The sequence below is a fragment of the Panicum virgatum genome, chromosome 8K, assembly GCF_016808335.1.
Source record: "Panicum virgatum strain AP13 chromosome 8K, P.virgatum_v5, whole genome shotgun sequence".
Lineage (NCBI taxonomy): Eukaryota > Viridiplantae > Streptophyta > Magnoliopsida > Poales > Poaceae > Panicum > Panicum virgatum.
In genome coordinates, this window is record NC_053143.1 from 29,127,353 (window position 1) to 29,139,250 (window position 11,898).

Consider the following 11,898-nt stretch of genomic DNA (forward strand, 5'->3'; position numbering starts at 1 on the left):
CGTTTAACGACTTCTGATTTTTTTTCCTGTATGAAGCAAAGATTAAAATACATATCGTGACGGAACCGCCAAATTAAAATTCTAAATTAAGCGTAATGGCCGTCATTTGAACACATCGGGCGCATTAGCTTAATGGTTTAATTTGACAGCCCTTTCTCAGCCCACGTCCCGATCGAAACATCAGCGATAGTCTCACGTGAAGGTGAGCGCAGATGGTACAAGCATGACAAACATTTTGAAAAATACAACAACATACATAAGATTCTACCTTAAGTTTTACAAACTAAGTTTGAATACGCATATATATAGTTATAAAACTTTACAAAACCGGAATTAAGGTTCGACTAGAGGGAGGGCCTACAACTACCAAAACTGTACCCTAGGGAGATCCCTAGCTAAACATCTGGCTCCACAACCTCTCATCCCTCTGCATCCCGGCGGATGAACTTAGCGCAGCAGGGACAGAAGTTTACGTCTTCGTGTCATGCAGTAATGTTTCAACAAAAGCCCTGAGCAACTAATACTCAGCAAGACTTACCCGACTAATGGGTATAACTTAGCCCACATATCTAGACCTGCAAAGCTTTTGGCTGGTGGTTAGTTTTGCGGAAAAAGCGACTAAAGTGAATCCTTATTTCCATATTTTAGCTCATGATTGTATATATCTTGACCATCATCTAAATTTGGCATATCTAGAGCAAACATGATAAAGCATATAATAACATTCCAAGTGAATATAACCATATGCCATACATACTCCCACTCGATACTACGCTGTGACGTAGTGATCAAGGTGCCCATTTTCGAGAGTGACTGACAGCGAATCGATTCGATTTAACCTTGCAAGGTGGACCTAACCAACACGGCACGAGTATGCCCCGTCGGACCACACGCACCAACCCTTCTCCTCCCCGCCTCGAACTACAGAACCGCCCCACCTACATATAGTCAGCCGAGCTCAACGAGAGACCACCAAAAGTAAACATATGCATCCCATTTCTCCGCGACTACTCGACTCGCCTTAAGGGGTGGTGATGAAGTTCTGTACTTTCGAAGCGAGGCAGTACTAGGCTTACCGGTTTCGACTACCTCCTACTCCCGGCATGCGGTTAGTACAGTTCAAACATAATCAGCAGGGCCGACAACGGCTCGGTCATTAACCGACACAGGCGGAACTACACCTTTCCCACCCGGTCTCAGATTCTATTTTTCCTTTCATTCCAAGACTTCCATGCCAAGATGAGTAACTCATATATGGAAACATAAAAACATCCTATATCTCGCGAGTAACAAAAAATTACTCGACTTCTACCGAACCCGATTTAGCATAGCATTTCTATCGTCCTATACATACTAGTATAACTCAAGGAAACCTAAGGTTCATGCAACTAGGGTTTCAAACAACTCCTAAACATAATGCACAAGTAATAAATACATATCTAGGTGTCATAATTTAAATTAATAGGATGTGCACCGGGGCTTACCTTCAGGCTACTGCTCAGAGCTAGTGTTAGACGGGCCTTGGGCAGGGTTCTCACGCCTCTCCTCCTGGGCCTCCGGCTGCTCTTGCGGTGCCGCAATCACCTCGAACACGACGTCCTCAATGGCGGATGCTACACGAATGCATATGAAATATTTGAGTGCAGCTCAAGGATGCAACTATTATACTTCAACTGGAATGCTCTGCGGACTGTCCACGCCCAAGTGGCGGACCGCCCGCAGTACAACTCTGCCGACCCACCAGAACCAACTACCTCTCTGGACAAATTTCAATCTATACGACGGACCGTCCGCTCCAACATAGCGGACTGTCCGCAGTTTAACTCTGCAATACTACCAGAGGCAACGACACCTCTGGACAAAAATTTAATCTCTACTGCGGACCGTCCGGCCCCCCTTGGCGGACCATCTGCTGTCACTCTGCCGATCCACCAGAGACGTCAATATCACTGGACAAAATTCTAGACTATACGGCGGACTGTCCGCTCTCCAATAGCGGACCGTCCGCAGTTCAACCCTGCGAACCCCACCAGAGACAACATCGTCTCTGGACAAATTTTGATCTCTACGGCGGACTGTCCGCTCTCCAATAGCGGACGGTCCGTAGTTCAATCCTATGAAAACACCAGAGACAACATCGTCTCTGGACAACTTCTAACCTGACCGGCGGACTGTCCGGCCCTCCTAGGCGGACCGTCCGTGACTCACTTTTGCAGACCACCCGACAGGCGACAGTAAGCACGGTGCCAGCGGCGACGGCGGTTCACCGGCGGCGACGGCGGTTCACCGGCGCCGGCGGCGCACAACGGGAGGGGGAAAGAGGCCAGGGGGCAAAAGCAACTCACCACGAATCCATTCTCGCGGTCGGTTCGGGCGGGGGATGACCCGAGAAGCGGATCGATGGTGGAGCAAAGCTTCAAGCGCCTCCAATGGCGACCGGCGGTGGTTGGGTGATTCCGGCCGGGGAGAAGCCGGGCTAGGGGTTGGGAAGGTGGAGGAGGTGCCGGGGAAGGTTCTCGCGCGAGGAATCGAAGTATGGTGGCCGGAGGAGGGAGATCGACGGAAGGGGGCGACGGCAGCGCGAGCGGACGAGCTGCGCTCGTCTCTGGTCGAGGTGGGAATGAGGAAGGAGGAGATGACGACCCGGCCCACATCCAGCTAAATATCTGGACATTACTCTGGCGGACCGTCCGCCGATCCCTAGCGGACCATCCGCGGTTTTCCTGGGTGTTACACATATCACCTTTTACTTGTTCCCCAAAAGACCTTGAGGGGTTATGTCAATCGTCGCCCGCGCGTAGTGCAGCCTCGAGTGACGATCCCACGGCCACGAAGACGCACGCGCCTGCTCCACCCGATCGGACTCTTTCTCGCCTGCTCGTGCACATGCGTTTACACGAACAACCTGTCGCTGACAGAGTAGGGAAACGAGATTCTGAAATGCAAAAATTTCAGCACTCCGTACAACTTAGAAAAAAGAAGGAATGCTTTGTGTATGCGGTTATCCATGACCAGACCTAGAATGTAGTAGGAGCTATAGCCTGGTCTCATGGCTAGTACACGGTACTGCCCGTGGCTGGGTATCTCCAGTCCAGAGAGCAGAGTCGATTTTTCATGTCAGGAGACAAATCAAAGGCGAGGGCACCAATGAGCGATGACGATGAGCCGTGGTGTCGTCGACGCCACCGTCGTCGACTAGTCAGAACGCGCAGAAACGTTAAACACGGCATGCTCCGATCACTCCCATTGCCAGTAGATGATTTTGGTGCCCAGTTCCTGCAGTTCTGCTTCAGCTTTGTCCCTTTGCGTTCCGCTGACTGCCGTTGGATATCCGAGAACGGAAAAAACATGCAGTCTAGCCCATATTGTGGACTTCAGGATGCTCCCACATTCAGGAATCAGTTAACTTCAAATAAAAAAAATCAGGAATCAGGATCCAGTTTGCTTCTAAAGTAAGAATTGAATTAGTTGCTAATTGCAAAATAACGGCAGGCATTCATCCTTTCCGGAAAAGACCAACAAGCAATCCTTTATATCTGCCTGCAGTCGCCCGGACAAATCCACCCTGCCACTAAACACCAAACTCACTCGCCACGAGCACGCATCGTTTCTCCCACAGGCCCCAGATGCATGTCCTGGCAGCTTCCATTCTCAACGCCTTCCTCCTCCTCAGCCTCCTCGCCGGCGCCACGGCCTCCACCGCCGCCGCGCCCGCCCCGGCTGGCGACGGCGAGGTGAACACCACGATGTTCGGCAATGCCGCGGCGACGTGGCCGCGCGACGACACGGAGATATACATCTGCTACCTCTGCACGGGGCGCGACCCGCTGCTGATCAGGTACTGCCCCATCTACTGGGACGAGTGCCACCTCGTCTGCTACGCCGATGACGCGTCCGCCGCCGCCGCCGCCGCCGCCACCGCCATTCCCGCGGCGGCTGCCGCGCCACCGTCTTTGGGGTCGGGCGACGCCAGCAAGGTGGGCGACAAGGAGTGCTACGTCATGAAGCTGTACCAGAACGGCACCTACACCATCGTCAACATCCTGAGCTGCGCCCAGATCGCGAGGTGCGCCCTCTCCTGTGGCGACGACGACATCTCCAACCGGAAGGCCCTGTGCGCCTCGACCGCGGCGCCGGTGACGACGGCGGCGAGCCAGGGGAGCTTTCCGCCACCTCGCGTCGCCGATTTCCAGCGGTGTGGCACGCAGGTTAATGCTCGGCCGGCTCCACCGAGCGGCGCCGTCCCGGCCGGTGGTGCGCGGCGACGGCGCTAGCTCTGATCGCGTGGCGGCGTGGATGGACGCGTGCTGATCTGCGATGACAGCAATAGTGTTTTGCGCTGTAATGACTCTGAACATTGAAGACATGATTGTGACATCCTAGCCAGGGCTTAATAGAATTGATAGGATACTCATACCAATAAGTTGTAATTTCTTTTCCGGAAGCCGGTCTCCAAAGAACTCCGAGGTTAAGCGTGCTTGGCCCGGAGCAATTTCCGGGTACGCACGAGTGAGGACAAAATATGCAAAAAAGACATGTGTTGGTCTGTGAGGATAGTCTATGTCCTAAAAAGCTGATAGATGTAAGCGGGCCCGGCCTCGAGGAGGCGAGACGCTACAGAATGGTATCATAGCCGATTCTCGCGGTTTCACGGGTACGTACAGGCGTGCGTGCGCGGGCATGAGCACGGTCGCGTGGGGGCGCAGATGCCACCGGCATGTGAACGGGCGCGTGGAGGGTCAGTGCACGGGCATCTGGGATGTGCCGTTAGCACTGGACGCATGGACGTGGCACAAGGACCGTTGGCACTGGACGTACGGATGTGACACATGGTCTGTTGGCACTGGACGTACAGGACATGGCCAAGAGAGGACCTTCCTAGCTTGGGATTGACCGACAGGGACGTCGGTCTCTAAACAGGGTGAGTATGTGATATCCTGGCCCATGACTTAATAGGATTGATAGGATACTCATACCAACAAGTTGCAACTTTTTTCCGAAAGCCGGTGTCCAAACTGGACGCACGAACGTGGCACAAGGACCGTTGGCACTGGACGCACGGACGTGACACATGGACTGTTGGCACTGGACGTACAGGACGTGGCCAAGAGAGGACCTTTCTAGCTTGGGATTGACCGACGGGGACGTCGGTCTCTAAACGGGGTGAGTATGTGATATCCTGGCCCATGACTTAATAGGATTGATAGGATACTCATACCAACAAGTTGCAACTTGTTTTCCGGAAGCCGGTCTCCAAAGAACTCCGAGGTTAAACGTGCTTGGCCCGGAGCAATTTGGGGATGGGTGACCGACTAGAAATTAATTTTCGGGTGCGCACGAATGAGGACAAAGTGTGCAGAAAAGACATGTGTTGGTCTGTGAGGATAGTCTGTGTCCTAGAAAACTGCCAGATGTAAGCGGGTCCGGCCTCGAGGAGGCGGGACGTTACAATGATACAGAATGCAAGAGATTACCTGCAGTGCATGCAGAATTTGCTTTGCTGATACTATGATTAAAATTGATGATTCTTAATGAATTTAGAGGAGGATTAATAATATGTTTTCCTGCGAAATTCATGCTTGTGATCCAAATCCTTTCAAGGAACTTTTTGTACTATTTCGACCAAAGTCTTCGAAAAATATGGGCAGCACTCAACACTACATCGTGAGATCGTAAGTACCCGCATTTGACATGATTTGTGGAATACACACTGGAATAAATCGTGAGATGTACTGGCAAGATCGTCGAAGCTTTGGAGTTCTATGTTTTTCTTTTGCTTGATTGTTTCCTTTCTACTAGGTAAAGACCCAGGCGATGCTACGGGCACACAATATTTAAAAATAAAATAAAATAATTTTAAAAAAATATGGCAAGAAGATAATAGACACATTGTCTATACCATAAATTTCAGTGGAAAAATACATGTCAAAGATGATGAAAAGAAAGTATATCCAACATGACAAGTGTCTTAAACTTCTGATACAATTGTCTAAGAATCGCCTAAATAGAGAATGCTACAACAATTCATGCTTTTGCATTTGTGAGTGTAATGTAGCGTCCAAAATAATCTCGTAATACTTCAGGTATGTTGCAGGCATACTGGCTGCAACCGTAGTGATTATCTTTGTTAATTTTAAGGGATTGCAGATCCTTATTAAAAAATTACCTCATAATATAATTTTAATACTTCAAGATGTATTTGTATAAGGTCATGGCGAGCTACTTAGAAGCAATCTTGTGTAGGTTGTAGAAGAGGGCTCTGCGCGGTGGTGGGTCGGTGCCAGGACGGGTCATCGCAGTGCGCAGGCAACGTGGGAACGTCGACATAGTGGTTCGAGGGCGCCGGCTTGATGTCACGGCACCGGCAGTGGTTCTTGCTCCTCCTTGCATCCGACAGCATCGAGCTTATTCTCTTCTCCTCCTTCTCCCCGCTTTTCTTCTTTTCTTCTCCCTCCTCTCTCTGCTTCTCGGTGTGGCGGCGGAATAGGGGAAGACCCCCTATGGTTGTAAGGGCGGTGGCGCCCGAGTGGGGCTTTATAGTGGAAGCGCTAGGGTTTGGAGGGCACGGCCAGGCACGGACATCGAGGATGGACCGGCAGGCTTGTGCGGGCGGTTTCGGTGGCCGACAGTGGGAGGCGTGCTGCAGAGGTGACGCAGGCGGAGCAGGTGAGGCGAGCGCGGCGTCGGGAGGAAGAAAGGGGAACAGCGCCAGCTAACGTGTGGGACCGGGTTGTTGGCGAGAGCACCAAAGAGGGTTAGGGGGTGCGCGGGTTGGGCGGAGCGGATGATAGTGGAGTGGGCCGGTGGCTTGCGGTCTGGGCCGGCAAAAAGGGGTAGGTTGGCATGCCGCACAGGAAAACTGGGCGCAGGTCGTAAGATTTGGGTTAGGTTAGGGTTGGCAGGCCACATTGGCCCTTAGGTTTTGGGTTAGGGCTGAACTTGGGCTGGGCCAGGTTTTGGGTCAGGGCTCGGTCCGGGTCGCGTGTTAGGGTTAGAATTAGAGCCAAGTTAGGGCTAAGGCTTTGGTAGGGCTTGCGTAGAGTAGTTAGCATTTGAAATTAAATTGAATGGCACACTTCAATTTAATTTCCACACAATTTAAAACAAAAAAATAAATCCCAATCGAATTCAAATAAATAAGGTAGAGCCAATTAAATCCACATAACTCTAAATATTTTCACCCTAGCAAAATAATTTTCTTAATTTAATTCAAATATTTAATTATGAGGAATTTAGAAAGGCAGAGTTCATACTTGAGTGAATAAAACTACAACATTGTCACAATTTTTTTTAAATTCATATTTTTCAACTTTTTAATATTCCGAAAAAATCCCGGATGTCACACACTGCTCCTATGAGAAAGGTGTAAACTTGCTGAGATGAATTGATGAATTAAAGCCACGGGTATTCATGTAAATAAACAAGTAATATGTTAGCTACCTCTAAAAGAACACAAACAGGCGGAGCTGCTGCTTGCTCCTCGTCTCAGTGCTCTCCTGTCAAGATGGCAATGGGTACTCGAAACCCGATTACCCGACGGGTTTTACCCGATAAGAAGGTGGGTATGGAATAAATTTTCTACCCGTGGGTACGTTATTGGACAAAATTCCTTACCCATCGGGTAAGCGGGTACGGATACGGATGCATACTACCCATACCCGCCTACCCGCGGGTAAAAAATACCCGCAATAAGAAACTAAACCAGCCCAATCTCTAACACATTTTAGCCCAATATGGCCCATAAATTTAGCCCAATCCAAATAAACCAGACTAGTATATATATGCTGAACCCTTCTAAAACCCTAATCCTATTCCCCTCCCTCACCCCATTCTTTCCCAGCCGCCGCCGCACCGCATCCTGCGGAGGCGACCGCGACGCGCCTTCGGCCCTCGCGAGTTCGCGACGCCTCGCGTCCTCGCCCCTCCGCTTCCGCGGTTCCGCCTGAAGCCTGTCACCCTTCTCCTCTCCCAGATCCGGCACCCCCTCGGCCCCTCCCCTCCCAATCTTTGGCACTGCCAAGCTCAAGGCGCCAGGCATGCAGCAAGTTGCGGCCTCGCCCCTCGCCTGCAGCTGCAGCTCCCGGCGGCACGCGGATCGGGTCGGAATCATGGTGGAGAACTCCGGAATCGGACAAGACGACAGCCGGTGATGCTCTTCCTCAGCCCTAACCTAGTAATCCATTGTTGCAGTTGCAGCTCTTCTTGTTCTTCACCTAGTCCGTTTGCGTTCTGACCCCACGCCGTCCCGAAGGGACGCCGTCCTGCGAGTGCCGGATCTGGAAGGGACGAGGAAAAACGGCGCATCGCCTACGCCGACACCTGCCCCCCTCCTTCTGCCAGCTCCTGTGCGAGCCAGTGCACCTGTCGCTGCTGCTAAGCCGAAGGGCTTCTCTGTTGGTGTGGCGGTCAAGAAGGTAGCGACCAAGAAGCCAGCAGCTAAGGGTGGTCGGCCTCCTCTGTCTCCGACGAGTACAGCTGCAGCTGCTCAGAAAGTGCGAAAGCTGCACCTGAAACGCTCCCTTGGGTAAGCAAAGATGACGACTTCTCGCATTTCTGGTTCACTTATGTTGGTTTATGTGGCCAAGAACCAGAAATGCGAGAAGTCGTCATCTTTGCTTACCCAAGGGAGCGTTTCAGGTGCTGCTTTCGCACTTTCTAAGCGGCTGCAGCTGTACTCGTCGGAGACAGAGGAGGCCGACCACCCTTAGCTGCTGGCTTCTTGGCTGCTACCTTCTTGACCGCCACACCAACAGGGAAGCCCTTCGGCTTAGCAGCAGCGACAGGTGCACTGGCTCGCACAGGAGCTGGCAGAAGGAGGGGGGCAGGTGTCGGCGTAGGCGATGCGCCGTTTTCCTCGTCCCTTCCAGATCCGGCACTCGCAGGACGGTGTCCCTTCGGGACGGCGTGGGTTTAGAATGCAAGCGGACTAGGTGAAGAACAAGAAGAGCTGCCACTGCAACAATGGATTACTAGGTTAGGGCTGAGGAAGAGCATCACCGGCTGTCGTCTTGTCCGATTCCGGAGTTCTCCACCATGATTCCGACCCGATCCGCGCGCCGCCGGGAGCTGCAGCTGCAGCTGCAGGCGAGGGGCGAGGCCGCGACTTGCTGCACGCCTGGCGCCTTGAGCTTGGCAGCGCCAAAGATTGGGAGGGGAGGGGCCGAGGGGGTGCCGGATCTGGGAGAGGAGAAGGGTGACAGGCTTCAGGCGGAACCGCGGAAGCGGAGGGGCGAGGACGCGAGGCGTCGCGAACTCGCGAGGGCCGAAGGCGCGTCGCGGTCTTGCGGTCGCGGTCGCCTCCGCAGGATGCGGTGCGGCGGCGGCTGGGAAAGAGTGGGGTGAGGGAGGGGAATAGGGTTAGGGTTTTAGAAGGGTTCACCATATATATACTAGTCTGGTTTATTTGGATTGGGCTAAATTTATGGGCCATATTGGGCTAAAATGTGTTAGAGATTGGGCTGGTTTAGTTTCTTATTGCGGGTATTTTTTACCCGCAGGTAGGCGGGTATGGGTAGTATGCATCTGTACCCGTACCCGCTTACCCGATGGATAAGGAATTTTGTCCAATAACGTACCCACGGGTAGAAAATTTATTCCATACCCACCTTCTTATCGGGTAAAACCCGTCGGGTAATCGGGTTTCGGGTACCCATTGCCATCTTGAGCCGCAAGCGTTGGGCTGTGCGAGCCACTGGCTGCCTGCCCTGGTCTCCTTGGGCTGGGTAGGGCGAGCCTTCTGGCCTGCTGCAGCCTGTGGGCCGTGCGACCCCATGCCGGCCCCGCTGGCCGTGGCGTGCGCTCCGATTGAGCGCCACTAAGCATTTCGAATCGGATACGGATGAAATCGGATCCGAATATCATATATTACCATATTTTAATCCGGATATGAATGTGAATGCGGATCTCATCAGATACGAATACAAAACGGATAGTTCGAATCCGAATTCGAATCCAGATATCTTCTCGATTTGAAACATAAAGCTATCATGAGTATCAGTTTATTTTGTCAACAATTTTGTAGTAGATCAAAATTATTATACAAGTAGGGAGTAAAAGATTCGAAGATAGCTAATAAAAAAAAGAATATAATTATCTATGTATAGATTTTATATTAAATATATAATACTAATGTTAAAGGTAAAATAAATAAATATTTAAATACTTAATAATTAAGATATATAAAAAGATTTTATCATTAAATAATTAATTAATTTGACTCATATAAAATAATTTTAATCATGAAATAAATATATTAAATAGTTAAAGTTAATTTTTATATCATTACTAATTTTAATAAATATATTATTAGTTATCTAGCTTTCTAAATAATTTAAATAGTGTACAACATCAAATAATTAGGTATAAAGATAAGTTTAAACTTCTTTCACTAGTCATTTTTTTTTGCAGATACGGACGGATACAGATGTGATCGGATATTCCACGAATACGAATATAAAATCGGATAGAGAAAAGTTCTCAAAATCGGATTCGAATGCATCCATATGACATCCATATTAAAATCGAATACGAATACGGATATGTATATTTATATTTTAAATAAATACGAATACAGATAATTCGGATGTTCAGCCATCCGACGCCACCTCTCGCAGGAACTCGCGTACCCGAGCGCTGCCGCGCCACGTGCGCCTTCCAGCGCTGGTGCTCGGGCGGCCTGGGAGCCACCGCGCACTGCAGCCGCTCCTCCGAGCCTCGGCTGCGCGGCGCACACCCCCTTGAGCAACCTGCTGCTCACTCACAGAATAGAGAAAACCAAGAGAAGAAAGGAGAAAAATCTGAACCTTTGATTCAAAATTACTTACGTAACAGAATTGAATAAGATTTCACCTATAGATCCGTGACTACTAGATCTAACAGATCCAATAAAAAGATTGCGAAAAGATACCATAATCATCAAGAACCAGAAATCATCTTGGATTAATAAAAAAAGAAAAACGCTTGGGATAGATAATAGGTATTGTGATTCAAAATCAAAACAACAGTGTATGAATTTGACTTTGAAATCGTTGCCAAATTAATGAAGAGAGGAGAAAAAGTTGAAAAGTTCAAACACTATACATTTGTATTCATACGAGCCTCTTCAAATATAAATAGTATAAATAGGAGGTCCCTTTTCATAGGGTGTAACTCAATGAAAGAGAAACAAAAACTCTTCGTCTCTATATCTCCGTGTCTTGTTGTTTTGTGTGCGATAAAGAACTCGATTTCTAACACGTTACTAGCACGAGTTCCACACACCACCGTGGCAGATCGGTGGTGAGGATGGAGGCGACGGACCCGGCGAGGACATAATCTAGGGCTCGAGTTGTGGGGGTGTGGGTTGTAACTGCCGGATTTGCATGGATAGCCGCCGATCTAGACGCAGCTCAGAGCAGTGGCGGAGCCAGGAATCACGGTAGGAGGGGCTGCTTCCGCTTCTTCCTCCTCTAGCCCCTCCCCTCCTTCTTCTTCCTTCTCAAATTTGTAGGAGGGGCTTAGGGGGGGCTTCATGGAGATCACAGCGGTAGGGGGGGCTTGAGCCCCTCCCGCCCCACCGCTGCCTCCGCCGCTGGCTCAGAGTGGAGGCGGTAAAGGAAGAGGAGGGGGGTCACTAAGCGGAGGAGCTTCGCGAGCGGCAGCATGTCACGCGGATTGGACTCCACCGGCCGCTGGTCCGGATGCAGCTCGCTGTTCTCCGACGGGGTGTAGGAGGCAGCGGCCATGCAATCTTCGTAGTAAGGTTGGCGTGGTGGGGCACGGCGGCGACTTGAATCCGCGCTCTGGACTCAGCGGTGCGGTGCCCTAGATGTAGCGAGCATGACGGTGGAGAAAGGACGCGCAATCGCAGCAGCCGAGCGGGGGAGGGGGGTGCGGGGGCGGCGCGTGGTAGGGTAAGTC

General features: G+C 50.7%; 1 protein-coding gene across 1 annotated transcript; it reads left to right on the top strand.

Annotated features, from left to right (window-relative positions):
* The first annotated feature begins 3,626 nt into the window (after nucleotides 1-3,626).
* LOC120645615 lies at nucleotides 3,627-8,708 on the top strand. The gene is made up of 2 exons (XM_039922391.1): nucleotides 3,627-4,208; nucleotides 8,586-8,708. Exons 1-2 carry the CDS (start codon nucleotides 3,627-3,629, stop codon nucleotides 8,706-8,708), a joined length of 705 nt encoding a protein of 234 aa, XP_039778325.1.
* Nucleotides 8,709-11,898: the final 3,190 nt, after the last annotated feature.